Genomic DNA, 17,183 nt, shown 5'->3' on the forward strand with positions numbered 1-17,183 from the left:
TCCGCCTCGCACTGATTGGTCGTTGGTCCCGCCCGCCTGGCATTCCCCCTATCACCATTGGCCAGCGCGTATGTCAGTCACAACGGTGTGAGACGTCCCGCCCCCTCGCCTCACGCTGATTGGAGCAGCTCCCGGCGCCCCCGGCCCTGAGTGGCGGCTGCGGCCGTCAGTCAACGCGCCGGCGGCGGGAGGGCGGGAGCGAGCGACCGCACGGGAAGTCCCGCCTCCCGCCGCCGCCGGGCCCGGCCCGCCCGCCCGCCTTTGCCGAGTGTCTGTCAGCGCAGCACCGTCGCCGCCGCCGCGTCCCCTCCGGCCCTGGGCAACGGGGAGAGCAGTCGGATCCTCACACGATGCGAGCGTGAACCCGCAGCGGGCTGACGGAGAGGCAGCGGCGCACGGCACCGCCATGGACAATCAGGTAGAGGCGCCGGCTCACTGTCCCGCTCCCCCCCCCCCCCCTCTTCCCTCCCCCCTCCCCCCCTACCTCTCCCCCTCCTCCCCTTTTCCCTCCACGACCCCTTACGCCTCCCCCCCCCTCCTCAGTCCCCCCTCACTCTCCCTCATGCCCCCTCCCCAGCGCCACAACACTCCTCCCCCCTCCTCTGCCTCCCCTGCCCCCCATCCTCTCCCTCTCCCATCGGCCCTCACCCCTCTCCGCCCTCCCCCCCCATCTCGTCACTGCTCCAGGCCTAGTCCCCCCGTCCTCCCTCTTCCCCCCCCACTCTCCCTCCCCTCCTCCCCCCCCCTCCCCCTCCCCTCCTCCACCCCAGCCCCCCCATCCCTACCCCCCATCCTCCTCATCCCCATCCTCCTCATCCCCCACCCCCCATCCTCCTCATCCCCATCCTCCTCATCCCCCCCAGCCCCCATCCTCCTCAGCCCCCCCCCCCCTCCCCTCATCCCCCTCCCACTCCCCCCACATCCTCCTCATCCCCCTCCACCCCCCATCCTCCTCATCCTCCTCATCCCCCTCCGCTCCCATCCTCCTCCCCCCCATCCTCCTCATCCCCCTCCATCCTCCTCATCCCCCTCCCCCTCATCCGCCACTCCACCCCCACCCCTCCCCCACCTCCCCTCCCCTCCTCCATCCCACTCCTCCCCCTCCCCTCCTCCATCCCACCCCTCCCCCTCCTCCACCCCACTCCCCCCCCTCCCCCACTACTCCCCTCCACTGCACCCCACCCTCCCCCTTCTCTACCCCACCCCTCCCCCTCCCCTCCCCCTCCTCCAACCCACCTCTCCCCCTCCTCCAACACACCCCTCCCCCTCCTCCAACACAACCCTCCTCCACCACACCCCTCCTCCACTCCCCCTCCCTCATCCCTCCTCCCCTCACTCCTCCCCCCACCTTCCCCTCCCCCTTTCATCCCCTCCCCCACCCAGCCCCCGTATCCCCCAGGCCTCCCTCACAACTCCAGCAGGGTGAAACCATGGTGCTCCATGCTGGAATTTTTAAACACATCCACCACTGCTTTCGTTTGCAAAGTTTTTTTTAATTTAAATCATAGATCAGTGCAGTGCATGAAACACCAGTGGGTCTCCCAGTCCAACCATAGAGAATTCCAGAGAGCTCTGTTTGGGTTTAATTGACAGGTACCTGGTTGGAAAAGGCTAACTACTGTACATCTTCAAGAAAAGGCCATATACAATCTTTAGAGCCGGGACGAGACCCTGAATTTAATTAAAAATTGGGTTGGGGGTTATAGATGAAGCATTTAATCTGGGAGGGTTTAGCTTTTAAGGCTAATGTTTCAATATTGAACGAAAGATTTGGGAGTTTGGTTTACGACAAGAAAGAAGCAAGGATTTTTTACGAGGAAAATCGTGAGATTAAACTTAAAATGGCAGTTACTATTTATTAAAAAATCCTCCAATAGAAAACTTCCGGCATTACTGTCTGGTAAGTCGGAATTCCTCTGGGATTTTAAAATTATTAATTAATAATCCTTTGTATTCAAAACTATTTTATGAAGTTTTGGTAGGGACTACTTGTACATACTGCATGTTAAAGCATTGTGCAAATAGGATCACAAGGATACTTAATGTCTCCCATATCTTTTTTTTAAATGGCTTTCAACATGACTGCTTTGAACCCCCCCCACCCCCCCTATTGATATTCAACAAGTTGATAGTCATGCAATCCATTGAGATTTATTTTAACAAAAAAATAGTTCTTTTTATAAAGCAAACTTTGGCTGATGTGTAAATGCATTACTAATATTATGTTGTTCTGCAAGATTTCATTGTTCTGTTTTGGAACATATGACTATAAAAAACACTCTTGATTGTTGGGTACCTTTTGAACTTGATTTGCTAGCCAGCGTTTAGCCTTCCTAAGATGGTGTACATGCTTGTATAATTTTTGTACAATGACTAACACAGTGGCTGCCGGTAAGTTGATTGCTGTGACATTTTAAATTCTTTCCAGTCCTGTGCAAACAACCCCCAGTTGCTGATACTAATGTTACATGGCAAAGCATATTTGAATTTGGATCAAAGGCATATATCTTGCATCTCCTTTTGCTGAACTATCTATGAAAATATTTAGAACAGAAAGCCAGCAACTCCTCCACTTCTCTTGCATTTATTAAATAAGCATCTTTTCCAGAGCTCCAAATCAATGGCAGCCGTGACAAATATTCTATTTTCTGAGCAATGATTTGTTCTGCAGGAATTCTTATTCTGGAGTTGACTGTAATCACCTTGTGATGTTCTTGGCCTTGTATTGTCTGGTCATTTTTCCACAGGAGCCATGATATAGTCGTTGCATTCAATTGTCACGCTGTTTTAATGTTTTTGATAATGGATGAAATAAACCTAATTTATTTCTCCACACTTTTGACTAGGGATCTTTTCCAATTTTTAAAGAACGTTTATTGCTTTAGATGCCTCTTGAAGTGGTCATTCATTATGTTTGAACGTAGGTGCTGGCTGTCAACAGTATGAGGAATGTTGATCCTGAACTTGTAGCCGCCCAGTGTCTGCTTCTAGCTGATGTATCCTGGATTAAATGGATATCAAACCAATCTTAGACACAAAATGCTGGAGTAATTCAGCGGAACAGGCAGCATCTTTGGAGAGAAGGAAGAGGCTACGTTTTGAGTCATGGCCCCTCTTCAGACTACCCTACTCAAACTAATCTTCCTCCCCCCACCTAGTAATTCAGGGATAGCACTTTTGCTGCTTGCAACATGAAGTTATGGATCTATGCCTTGCTCACGTTTACCAAGCTGACTATCCATGTTCTCCGGGGATGATGCCTGACCTGCTGATTTACTTTTTGTGTCAGTCCAGAGCAATGTTTAGGCAGCGCTTCACTCTACCTCCCAGTTCTGCACTGGAGAACCTCATTGGAGATGGGTTAAACAAAGACCATCTGCCCACCTGCCTAAAAGTAAAACAGCCCATGGCATTATATAGAATAGACAGGACCATGGTGATCTGTCCAATATTTACTATTCAACCAATGTTCAAAATAAACGTTGTTACCTGACATCTGAACCATCCTATCACCAACTAGAGAGCAGTCCTCAGCTACCATCTTCTTCCTGGGGACCCTCCAACTATCTTTAATCAGACTTTACTGGACTTAATATCTTGCACTAAACGTTATTCCCTTTATCCTGTATCTGTACACTGATTGTAACCATGTATTGTCTTTCTGCTGACTGGATAGCACGCAACAAAAGCTTTTCACTGTACCTCGGTACATGTGAAAATAAAGTATACAATAAACAGTAATTTATTTGAACATAGTCAGTGGAATCTTGCTATGTGCATATTTGTGGCTCTGATTCCTTAGGTAAGACTAATAAATTTACTTCAAAACCATGGCATTAGCCTCTGGGATGTACTGAGGTTTCAAAAAGCATTATTAGTGTAAGCCTGCCATATTATGGTGCAAGTATTTTTTATTTGATGTGGGTTCTGCAAATTTATAGAGAGCCCAAACAATTATGTCTGAAATTTCCAAATGTCTTATATTTATTTGTTGCTGTTGGTTTGTAAAGATAATAGATTTGGTATAGGATTCTCAAACTGGATTACAGCCAGGTACAGATTTTACATTTGATTTATGGAATATAATATAATATTATTCTGGAAAATTAGATTATTGGTTAAATAAATTGTGGTTTCTAAGCTTTGTGAATTCAAATTTTAACCTTGCCTCAATGCTAAGTTGAAGAAGCAATTTGAATTTTAGTGTTGTTGGGCATGTGTGTTTTGGAGCTGTAGGAATTATTATATTCAGGAGGATCTTCCAGGAGCAATTGCAGTGCCCTCCATAATGTTTGGGACAAAGACCCATCATTTTTTTATTTGCCGCTGTGCTCCACAATTTGAGATTTGTAATAGAAAAAAAATCACATGTGGTTAAAGTGCACATTGTCAGATTTTATTAAAGGCCATTTTTATACATTTTGGTTTCACCATGTAGAAATTACAGCTGTAATTTACATAGTCCACCCATTTCAGGGCACCATAATGTTTGGGACATATGGCTTCACAGGCGTTTGTAATTGCTCAGGTGTATTTAATTGCCTCCTTAATGCAGGTATAAGAGAGCTCTCAGCACACAGTCTTTCCATCACCTTTGGAAACTTTTATTGCTGTTTATCAATATGAGGACCAAAGTTGTGCCAATGAAAGTCAAAGACTGAAAAACACGAATAAAACTTGTTTAGAGACATCAGCCAAACCTTAGGCTCACTAAAATCATCTGTTGGGAGCATCATTAAGAAGAAAGAGAACACTGGTAAACTTTCTAATCGCAAAGGGACTGGCAGGCCAAGGAAGACCTCCACAGCTGATGACAGAAGAATTCTCTCTATAATAAAGAGAAATCCCCAAACACCTGTCCGACAGATCAGAAACACTCTTCAGGAGTCAGATGTGGATTTGCCAATGACCACTGTCCGCAGAGGACTTCATGAACAGAAATACAGAGGCTACACTGCAAGATGCAAACCACTGGTTAGCCGCAAAAATAGGATGGCCGGGTTACTGTCTGCCTAGAAGTACTTAAAAGAACAACCACAGTTCTGGAAAAAGGTCTTGTGAACAGATGAGACAAAGATTAGAGTGATGGCAATAGAGAGAGAAGGAACTGCCAAAGATCCAAAGCATACCACTTCATCTGTGAAACACGGTGGTAGGGGTGTTATGGCCTGGGCATGTATGGCTGCTGAAGGTACTGGCTCACTTATCTTCATTGATGATACAACGGCTGATGGTAGTAGCATAATGAATTCTGAAGTGTATAGACACATCCTATCTGCTCAAGTCCAAACAAATGCCTCAAAACTCATTGGCCAGCGGTTCATTCTACAACAAGACAATGATCCCAAACATATTGCTAAAGCAACAAAGGAGTTTTTCAAAGCTAAAAAATTGTAAATTCTTGAGTGGCCAAGTCAATCACCCGATCTGAACCCAATTGAGCATGCCTTTTATATGTTGAAGAGAAAACTGAAGGGGACTAGCCCCCAAAACAAGCATAAGCTAAAGATGGCTGCAATACAGGTCTGGCAGAGCATCACCTGAGAAGACACCCAGCAACTGGTGATGTCCATGAATCGCAGACTTCAAGCAGTCATTGGATGCAAAGGATATGCAACAAAATACTAAACATGACTACTTTCATTTACATGGCATTGCTGTGTCCCAAACATTATGATGCCCTGAAATGGGGAGGGGGGGGGGGGGCTATGTATAAACACTGCTGTGATTGCTACATGGTGAAACCAAAATGTATAAAAATGGCCTTTATTAAAATCTGACAATGTGCACTACATGTGATGTTTTCTATTACAAATCCCAGAGGCAAATAAATAAATGATGCGTCCTTGTCCCAAACATTATGAAGGGCACTGTAGCTGCTTGGGATTTGTATGGGGCCAGGAAATCTGTAATAATCCCAAGAAGGATGTTTAAGATTGACTTCTGCCTCCCTCCTTCCCTTTTTTTCCCCAGTTTTCTGATTTAAAAAAAAGACTGCACCTGGAGCAGGATTTTAATTAGAAGTGAGTTCTGCCATCATGTGTGGATTTACGATAAAATGTCTTCAGCATTGCCGAAGTCTTAACAAATGTTTAACCAATTTTGTGATTTTCACTGCAGAGGTTTTGGCTGACAATTTATGCTGAAAATCAGAAGTGAGTGCTCTGGATTAAAAGGAGGACAATTGTTGTGAGGAGAAGAACTAATTTTGTGGGTTAAGTTAGATGTTATTAACCATCTCTGACAGCGTACTGAAGGGAGTGAGGAATTGGAGTTTGTGGACTGGTTTCTGACAGTTTCAGTGGACTTGACAGATGATGTTGAGAGATACCAGATGCATGTCTATATAGTGTGGTTAGTGTGGATAGATGGATACCCAATGGGCCAATACTTGTACCGAGCTGAAGATGACGTATTGGCCACTAGCTGACTGCTTCGTACACAACAAAAGCTTTTCACTGTACCTCGGTACACATAACTTGGTTCTTGGGTCCTCCAAAATATTCCAACTGGAATTTAAACTGGAGGTGGTGAAGGGAGGGATTAAGCCAGAAAGGGTATAAAGAACACACACTATAGAATTTAACATAAAACATCCCCACACAGCAGAATCAAAGTTTCCCCATTGTGTGGGAAGGCACCAAAGTCAGTCTCTTCCTCCACTGTTCCTCGTGGTCAGGGCCTCCCCAAGCCCTCTGCAGTTGCAGCTACGGGCGGCCCGATGTCCAGTACCGCTCGCCGGGGTGATACAAGTCCGACGTCGGGGCTGCGGGACGTCCTCAACGGCGTGGACACCAGAGTCGGCCCCCTCCTACAGGAGTCGGCGGCTTCCAAAGTCCGTTGGCCGCGCCGGGTGGAGACTGCTGGAGACTGCTGCTGGCGGCCCTCTGCAAGGCGCCCCAGGACTCCACGATGTTGTTCAGCGCTGCTAAACCATATAAACTAAACCATATTATGATCTTGAATAATGATCACAGAGCGTGGAAACCGGCCCTTTGGCCCAACTTGCTCACAGCAGCCAACATGCCCCATTTACACTAGTCCTACCTTCCTGCATTTAGCCCTTATCCTCTAAACCTATCCAACCCTTGTACCTGTCCCAAGAGTTTTTGAAATGGTTGAAACACAAACTCACGTTGACAACAGAATTTCAAAGTGTTTTGTCTCTCCTCATTATTCCCTCATGTATCACCTTGTACTTGTTTAAATTTCGTTTATGTTTAATCTTTCTCCTTTTCGCCCTCTACCTATGTACTCGTAATGTCCGTTTCTTGCCATTTTGCTGTTTAGTTTAGAGATACAGCACGGAAACAGGCCCTCCTGCCCACCTAGTCCGCGCCGACCAGCAATCCCTGCACATTAACACTATTCTACCCACTGGGGACAATTCACACTTATACCAAGCCAATTAACATGCTCGGAGGAAACCCACACGGTCACGGGGAGAATGTACGAACTCCGCACAGGCAGCACCCGTTGTTGGGGTCAAACCCGGGTCTCTGGCGCTGTAAGGCAGCAACTCTACCTCTGCGTCACTGTGCTATTCCTTGCAATTACATTTTATGTCATCTGCTTACTTTGAAATGGCATCTTGTACACCCAGATGCTGCCATTTAAAACGTATCAGAAAGAGTAGTGGCCATAATGGTCACATCTTAGGGACAGCCTGCAGTCCGTAAAGAAATTGTTCACAACTCATTCCCTGCTTTCAATCCCTTAGGCAATTTTCTATATGTGTGGCCATTGCTTCTTTAATGCAATAGACTTTAATTAAGATGTCAGGTTTATGGTAGCAATTTTTACAAATGCCATGACATCAATTGCTCTACCTTCATCAGTCCTCTTTGTTACTTGAAGCCAGAATTTGGCAAGAAACTTGCTAAGGTTATGGCAGTGGGGAAGATTATGGGGATAGGGAGGGGTGAGAGCACAGAGCCACTTGAATGAGAAGATGGGTATTTTAAAATCACAGCTGTGTCATTGTGGGTCAGCGAATTATGAGGTTGCAGAAGAATGAAAATAAAAACAATACTGCAGACAATGGAAATCTGAAAAAAATGTGGTGGTCAGTCAGCATCTGTGTAAAGATTGAGCGACTGGGAAGGAATGAAACAAGTTAATAGACATTTGAGATAGAGACACAGTGCTGGAGTACCTCAGTGGATCAGGCATCATCTTTGGAGATAAAAGGATGGGAAAAAGAGATTTGGGCAGGTGCATGGATAGAAAAGTTTTAGAGGGATTTGGACCAAATGCGGGCAGGTGGGGCATCTTGCTTGGAATGGGCGTTGGGCTGAAGAACCATACTGCACCGAAACAGGCCCAATGACTCTGTTAGTTTAGGTTAGAGATACAGCATGGAAACAGGCCCTTTGTCAGTGCCAACCAGAGATCACCCGTAACCGAATTCTATCCTACACCCTCGGGACAACTTACAGAAGCCAATTAACATAGAAACCTGCACGTCTTTCGAAACCGGAGCACCTGAAGAAAACCCACGTGGTCACAGGGAGAATGTACAGACTCCACGCAGACAGCACCCGTAGTCAGGGTTTGAACCCGGGTCTCTGGCACTATGAGGCAACAACTCTAGCACTGCGCCACTATCTTGGTAGCAGAGCATCCATTAGCAATGCGTTACAGAAGCAAGGGAGTTTAACTGCCTTGTTATTTCACACCATCATTAGAGATTTCCTATGCTCCACCGATGGACCCCACCCCTCCTTCTCTCCTACCTAGTCAAACTTGTCTCCCTTTTTCAGTTCTCATGCAGGGTTGCAGACCTAAAATGTTAATTGCTTTTCTTTCCAAAGGAGCTGTCTGATCCCCCCCCCCCCACCCCCCTGAACTTGTTTTTCCAGTGCTTTTTCTGTTTTATTACAGTGAGGATATATGTGGCAGTCAAAGCAATGTTGGTCTGGTTCATTACTCCTAGCTTTGAACAAAACAATTACAGGCAGCTTGTTTTCTGTTCCAAAGGAAGGGATTTTTGTGGGAGGTTTATTACTTGAAGACAGCAGAAAATGTTGGGTCCTGTCAGCTGTAGTGTGGTTAGAACTGTGGACTTCCACTTATGATACCTCAATTTCAACTGGGTTTAGTCAGAGTGAAACTGGCTCAATAAACAAGTGATGATGAACTGTTGTTTTTCTGATGTTGCTCTGGAACAATAATGCCGTTTATAGCATGGCAGTGTAACGCCTTGTACTGAGGCATGGAGACGCATCGATTAGTTGGAATCATGATTATTTGGAACCCTTTGCAAATTTGGGCATGATCAGAAAGGTTGGTTTTTAATTTTAATACTACCTGTTGCCCCCAGACTACAACAGAAAACAAATAGACACAAAATGCTGTAGTAACTCAGAGGGACAGGCAGCATCTCTGGATAGAAGGAATGGGTGACTTTTTGGGTCAAGAGCCTTCAGACTGAGAGTCAGGGGAGAGGGAGACACAGAGATAGGGAAGTGTAAGGTGTGTAAATGAGATAAAAACCAGGACAACGTTCAAGGAAAATTTAGAATAGATCATTGTTGGCTAGGAGAAGGTGTCAACGAAGCATACAGAGATAAAATATAATCAGGGGGACAGTCAGACTGGTCAGAGAAATAGCAAGGTGGAGGGATGGAGAGAGAGGGAAAGAAAGGGTTACTTGAAGTTAGAGAAGTCAATATTCATACCGCTGGGCTGTAAGCTGTCCAAATGAAATATGAGGCGCTGTTCCTCCAATTTGCGCTGGGCCTCACTCTGACAGTGGAGGAGGCCCTGGACAGAAAGGTCAGTGTGGAGTTAAAGTGTTCTATACAACAGAAGACAACTGGGAATATCTCAGTTATTCCATGATAAGATGGTTGGTTTGATTTCAACTGGGTGGAAGACTTTGGTTCAATGGTCCACCAGCACTTGCTTTCCAACCCCTCAGATCAAGGATAGATACTTGTGCAAAATAAAGCCTCTAGCACTAGAATGGCCTCACAGCGCCAGAGACCCGGGTTTGATCCTGACTACGGGTGCTGCCTGTATGAAATTTGTACATTCTCCCTGTGACCTTGTGGGTTTTCTCCGTATCTTCCGGTTTCCTCCCACACTCCAAAGACGTGTAGATTAATTGGCTTTTGTAAACTGTCACATTAGTTCCACCCTACATGGTGTGGGCTGCTGTATCTCTAAAACTAAAATAAAAAGTAAGTGGGATAAGAACAGGAAATTTGAAAAGAGGGGAGAGATGAACAAACTCTCAATGTTGTTACAGCAGTGAAGGGTTTTGTTCTACCACACTGTACCACTTTAATAAATTATTATCAGTTATTGCCAACAGTTAAATTAGGCCCATACTGTGCTTATACCTAGGACTACCACTAGTTTCCAGAGAAAGAAACAAAGTGCTGGAGTAACTCAGTGGGTCAGGCAGCATCTCTGAAGAATATGAATGACTTTTTGGATCGGAACCTATCTGACTGTAGGTGGAGGGGGGACGAAACCTGGAAGAGCTCCCCACCCCCTATATTCATGTCCGAAGAAGGGTTATGGTTCAAAAAATCATCTATGTTCTCTAGGGATGCTGCCTGACCCAGTGTAAACCAGCATCTGTAGTTCCTTGTAATAAAAAGGAACTGCACATGCTGGTTTATACCAAGATAGACACAAAATGCTGGAGTTACTCAGTGGGCCAGGCAGCATCTCTGGAGAAATGGTGATAGGTGATCTTTCTTCTGCAGTTCCTTGTTTCGACTAGTTTCCTGATCCAATGGGCAAAATTGCATTATATCACTTAAATATTAGTGATGAAGCAGAATCTGACTCGACACTGATCCCCATTTACTTCTGCTGTGCATGTAAACTCCTTGTAATCACTGCTTTGTATTGTCTGTCTCAATACCAATTTGTATTATTGCCTAAAAAAGGAAGCTAAATCATAACATGCCCACTGAGTTACTCCAGCACTTGGTGTCCAAATTAGTAACAGTGATCTTGACTTTCTCAGACAGCTCACGTGGAAGATAGCTCTATTTATACGCAGGGAAACCCTGTGCTCTAACTGAATAACGTGGTAGTGAGTTATGTTTAGTTTAGAGATACAGCACAGATACAGGCCCATAGCCCACCAAGTCGATGCTGACCATCGATTAGCCATTCACTCTAGCTCTATGATGTCCCACTTTCCCACCCACTTCCTACACACTAAGGGCAACTTAGTTTAGAGATACAGTGTGGAAGCAGGTTCTTCGGCCCACCAAGTCAGCACTGACCAATATACCCATTCTATCCGACAAACTCTTAATAAACAGCATGTGTGGTCAAGTTCGAACCCAGGTCTCTGGTGCTGTTAAGGCAGCAACTCTGCACTGTGCCCCCCACATAGGGGAGAATATGCAAACTACACAAAGCCAACATCCGAGCTCGCGTTTGAACCCCGGTCTCTGGCGCTTTGAGGCAGCGACTCTACCAGCTGTATTATGCAGGACTGCTTTACATGTGGTTGGTGAGGTTAAAATGGGGGGAATGATTAATTTCCCCCCATTCCCCTTCCTGAAGGTTATTACGGAGCTGGTGTGTGTTTTTATATAGCAATTTGGCAGTTTTCAGACAATTTTTCTTCCCCTGTTAACTCTCAAATTACTGGATTTATTGAATTTGGTTTTGTAAATTGCCAGGCTGGGATTTGAACTTCTAACCTCTGGCTGATGGTCCATCATATCCCTTTTATTTTCCCTCGCGCAATTCTGGTATAGCGTGTTAGGAGATTTAAACCTCCAGTTATGAAGTCCTGCCAGCGTAAGGAAATAGCTTATTTTAGGTTCCGTGCGTTGCTCAGCTCAGCAAGAAGCTATTATGGCGAGAGTATATTGTCAAACATTAAAGTGTCATTTTAATCATTGTGACTTGGATACAGTCTGAAGTGTATTGCTCCGCATCTGCTTTGGAGGTGAATTTAAGAACTGATAAGCCTGCAGCTGAAATGTGGGATGTGTCGACCTTGGATATCACTAGTTATTGTATCCTTCTGGACCTGCGTTCTCGTTACGATTTGGACATTTTCAGAGAATATTGCGATAGAAAAGAGTTTTTAAAATTATTCCGTGCATCCCTGCTTTCATGGAATTTAACTGGATTATTTAGTGATGAGCTGATTTAGGAATCTGTTAATTAGACAGGTTCATGTCTATCATCAGATATATGTACCAGCAAGATCTCAATCTCCTGTTTAACAATGATATGATTTAACAGCGTGTTATGTGACATTGATGCCTGATTTACAGAAACCTTGAATTTGGTTTCTGTGAGGCAATATCATATAAACTCTTCCCATTTCAATTCAGTTTAGTTTATTGTCAAAATTTAACTGGAAAACTGAACCACCTCTGGTCGCTCGTTCCACATGCCCACCACTCACTGTGTGAGAAAGTTGTCTCTCAGGTTCATATCTGTTTTTCCCCTCTCACCTTAAACCTAGGTCCTCTGGTTCTTGATTCCCTTACTCCGGGTAAAATAATCTGTGCGTCTACCCTTTTGATTCCCCTCATTATCTTATACACATTTATAAGACCAATCAATCTTAAACATCTCAATGAGAATCAGTGTACCTTTGTCACTATCAGTGCTTAGGTTTTCACATTTTCTTTTTTAATCTATAACAGTCCCCTGTGACTCTTGCGACCGTGATCTGCTTGTTTTCTCGGCTACTCAGGGTAGAATGTTGTGTGGACAACAAGCAGTTGTCAGTGTCCCTGAGGGTGGTGAATCTGTGGAATTGTTTGCCACAGAAGGCTCTGGAGGCCAGGTCAGTGGATACATTTAAGACAGAGATAGATAGATTCCTGATTAGTATGGGTGTCGGGGATTAAGGGGAGAAGGCAGGAGAATGGGGTTAGGAGGGAGAGATAGATCAGCCATGATTGAATGGTGGAGTAGACTTGATGGGCTGAATGGCCTAATTCTACTCCTATCACTTATGGCATTCCCCTAAGACACAAGCTTTGGAAAGTAGTTGAATTTTGAGCTTTACTTAGCTGAGCTTCTTTATGTGAGCACGCTGAATGCTGTGGATAGACAGTTAGCAAATACAAAGTCTAAGCGTTTTCCTTTTTGTACTAAACACTGTGAGTTCTGGTTGGTGGCTGCTCCCATTGCGGTAGTTTGTTCATTTGCCAATGAGGTTAATTGATCGTCTTTAATCAAGTGTACACATAAATTTTCTAATAAGTGTTGTCGAATATTCTGAAAAGGGTTGTTCCTAATTGGAACTTGCTTCCTAGAGTCATGGCCTTACAACGTGGAAACAAGCCCTTTGGCCCCTGCCGACCAACATGCCCCATCTACACAAGTCCCAGCTGCCTGTGTTTGGCACATATCCCACTAAACCTTTCCTATCCATGAAACTGTACAAATGCTTTTTAAACATTGTGTTAGTACCTGCCTCAACTACCTCCTCCGGCAGCTTGTTCCATACACCCACCACCCTTTGTGTAACAAATAAAAGTTGCCACGTAGGTTCCAATTAGATCTTTTCCCCCTCACCCTAAACCTATGTCGTCTAGATCTTGACTCCCGTATTCATTGGCCCTATCTATTCCTCTCATGATCTGATACACCTTGCCATTCTGCACGTTTTTATAATGGCAGCTTGCATTATAAAACAAATTCAGTTCCTTCAATAAGGATTCTGGACAAAACGTGGCACAGATTCTCAATGTAACATTGAATAGTTGATGCAAGCGATTATGTTAAACTTCAGGTGGGAGCAAAAGGTCCTGTGAAGCTGTTTTCAAGAATAAAGGCTGAGAGCTGTAATGGCAGAAACATTTGTGTATTTGTGCTGCACAGTGGAAAATTGAACATGAACATGAACACACCGCGCAGGGACAGGCCCTTTGTCATTTTGTACTCAAGAGGAAAAAATTAAAACAATGATCATTTCACCTCGGTCTGTTAATTTAACCAGGCACACCCAGCCATGCGTCTCCATCCAGCCTGATGTGATTCCTGTGTTGTGGTGATGTCATTCTCCAGAGAGAAGGAATGGGTAACGTTTCAGGCTGAGTCTGAAGAATGGTCTCGACCAGAAACGTCACCCATTCCTTCTCTCCAGAGATGCTGCCTATCCCACTGTTACTCCAGCATTTTGTGTCTTATCTTTGGTGTAAACCAACATCTGCAGTTCTCTCTCTCTCTCTCTCTCTCTCTCTCTCTCTCTCTCTCTCTCTCTCTCTCTCTCTCTCTCTCTCTCTCTCTCTCTCTCTCTCACACACACACACACACACACACACACACACACACACACACACACACACACACACACACACACACACACACACACACACACACACACACGGATTGGGTGATGTTTCAGGTCGATAACCTTCTACAGAGTATTCTCTTTGCATATCTGGTGTGCTGCTGCAAGTAAGAATTTCCTTGTTCTGTTTTGGGGCAAATGACAATAAAATACTCCTGACTCTGTTTGTGAGGCTTTGCACTTGGCTATTGTTGCCAGTATATTAAATTAATGTGCCTCATAAATGGCTCTGAAACAACATTTTTATGAAGAAGGGAAAGGAATTGATGAAGTGAAAATTACTTTGTCTCCTCTGCCTGCCTTGCTAACATTAATTTGCTGTACATTCCCAGAACTTATTTTAATAAAAGTAAAACAAAATATTGGGATTAAGTTTAGTTTTTAGTTTAGAGATACAGGGTGGAAACAGACCCTTCGGCCCACCGACTCCATGTCGACCAGCGATCCTAGCACATGATTACTACCCTATGCACACGAGAACAATTTTATCTTTTACTAGACTAAGTGGGAGTCACATGGGAGGCCTGGTCCCCCAACGCAACTCGTTCCCCAACGCAATATTCCGCCACTCAGCCATAGCCCCTAACTGCGCAGGCGCGGCTCATTTCCCCATATCCCCCAGCACTCCCTCCCTCTCCTCTTCATCCTCTCTCTTCTTTCCCCTCTCCTCCTCCCCTCCCCCAATCCCTCCCTCACCTCTCCTTTCCCCTACCCTCAGTCACTCCCTCCCTCCCTCCATAACTCATCTCCCCTCCCTACCCCCCTCCTATCCCTCTATCCCCCACCTCCCCACTCCTCACTTCCCTCTATCCCCCCTCCCACTCTCCCTCCTCACCTCCCCCACTTTCCCCCCTCTCCCTCCCTACCCCCTCCTCTCTCTCAATCCCCCCACTCTCCCTCCTCACCTCCCCTCCCCAATCCTTCCCTCACCTCTCCCTTCTCTTCCCCTACCCTCAGTCACTCCCATCCTCCATAACTCCTCTCCCCTCCCTACCCCCTTCCTATCCCTTTCTCGCCCACCTCCCCCACTCCTCACCCCCCCACTCTCCCTCCTCACCTCCCCCATTTCCCCCCCTCTCCCTCCCTACCCCCTCCTCTTCCTCAATCCTCCCATGGTGGTGCGATGGTGGTGCGAATGTACAGGCCGTCCCGACCTGGGCGTCACCGTCCTGGGTGACTGACAGGAGAGGAGACCAATCTGCGTGGTGGTGACTGGCAGGGGAGACCAATCTGCGCATGCGCAGTTTTTAACATTTTTAAACCTTAATAACTTATAAACTTTACCATCGATCGGAACAAAACGTGTTGCACTTGAGCACAGGAGAATTGTGAGTACGGCTGCAAAATATCATAGCGCTATTGTGTACCGTTTTTGCGCAAATAGAAAAACTATGCAAACCGGAAGAGCACAAGATCAGAGTTTTAGTTATGTATAGATAGATACCAAGCCAATTAATCTCCAAATCAGTACGTGTTTGGAGTGTGGGAGGAAACCAAAGATCTCTGAGAAAACCCATGTGGAGAACGTACAAACTCCATACAGACAAGCACCCATAGTCAGGATCGAACCCGGGTCTCTCGTGCTATAAGGCAGTAGCTCTACTGCTACGCCACCGTGCCACCCCAGTTTAAATCTCAATAGGATTAGGGGCTAGTTAAAACCATCGGAGGACAACATATTGCTGCTCTCTTCAATCTGTTGCACAGCAAATATTGATAGTGGTTGTCTGTGGTGGCTGACTTTCAGCAAAGTGCAGTTGCAAAGCATTTGTGTGTTCGACTGTGGGCGGTGAGGGTGTGGTGGGGGGATGCGAAGAACAGTGTGGTACATAAGTCGGGTCCCTACACTCACTTGTATTGTATTTCTATCGCCTTAACTGGCGCAGGCGGTAGCTTTCTTGTACCAAACTTTCAACAGGGTGGTGGGTGTATGAAACGAGCTGCCGGAGGAGGTAGTTGAGGCAGGTATTGCAACGTTTAAGAAACATTTGGACAAGTTCATGGATATGGGCCAAACGCAGGCAGGTGGGGCTAGTGTGGTTGGGACATGTTGGTCAGTGTGGGCAAGTTGCGCTGAAGGGCTGTAAGACTCTGACTCAGTCCATTGTTGCATAGATTGTGAGTTTGGGAGGATCGGACTTCATTACTAGAGTACTGTTCGACAAGTGATCCAGGCCTTACTATTGTGTCCCAGGTTTAGTTTAGAGATGCAGTGTGGGAACGGGCTCTTTGGCCCACCAAGTCCATGCCGACCACCTTGTTCACACTTATTTTATGCCACACATTGAGGGGAATTTACATAAGCCAATTAACTTACAAACCTGCTTTGGATTGTAGGACGAAACCGGAGCACCCGGAGAAATCCCACATAATCACAGGGAGAGCATACAAACTCTGTACTGACAGCACTTGTGGTCAGGATCGCACCGGAGTCTCTAGTACTGCAAGGCAGCAACTCTACCACTGTGCCACCGTGCCACCTAAGTTTGGTTAGTCATATTGAAGTATTCCATTATCGGAAATATATGGAGCACTGAGTGGCTTCAACTACTGGCCATTATCAGATGTTTCTGGGGTGAGAGTTGGATGGGGAAAGGAGGAGAGGCTTCAATTGTGTAGAGATTTAAAAAGTGATAAAAAACGTCAACTACTATATAGAAAATTGAAGGGATGTACTGTAAGATGTAAGATTATGTGTAGTTAGAATAGGGCAAGTTGCTGTCTTAGTGCGACAGCATTGAGATGGAACAAATTTAAGAATATAACAAAATTATAGGTGAACTTAGAATAGATGAGGCCACATAAATACAAATTGCTACTTTTCGTGCAAAAAAACTCATCCATGAATTATTTTTAAAGAACGTAGAATTTAGAACTTCACACACTT

The 17,183-nt window shown here is 45.4% G+C and overlaps 1 protein-coding gene across 3 annotated transcripts in view; it reads left to right on the top strand.

Moving 5' to 3' along the window:
* Positions 1 to 232: 232 nt before the first annotated feature.
* mllt1 (MLLT1 super elongation complex subunit) overlaps positions 233 to 17,183 on the top strand; it is an 80,258-nt gene continuing 63,307 nt past the window's right edge. For all 3 annotated transcript variants that reach the window (XM_033047180.1, XM_033047181.1, XM_033047182.1), the window contains exon 1: positions 233 to 418. In XM_033047180.1, the coding sequence (XP_032903071.1) occupies positions 407 to 418 (12 nt within the window). In that variant the 5' untranslated portion in view covers positions 233 to 406. The remainder of the gene's footprint in view (positions 419 to 17,183) is intronic.

Source organism: Amblyraja radiata, chromosome 29 (genome assembly GCF_010909765.2).
Source record: "Amblyraja radiata isolate CabotCenter1 chromosome 29, sAmbRad1.1.pri, whole genome shotgun sequence".
NCBI lineage: Eukaryota > Metazoa > Chordata > Chondrichthyes > Rajiformes > Rajidae > Amblyraja > Amblyraja radiata.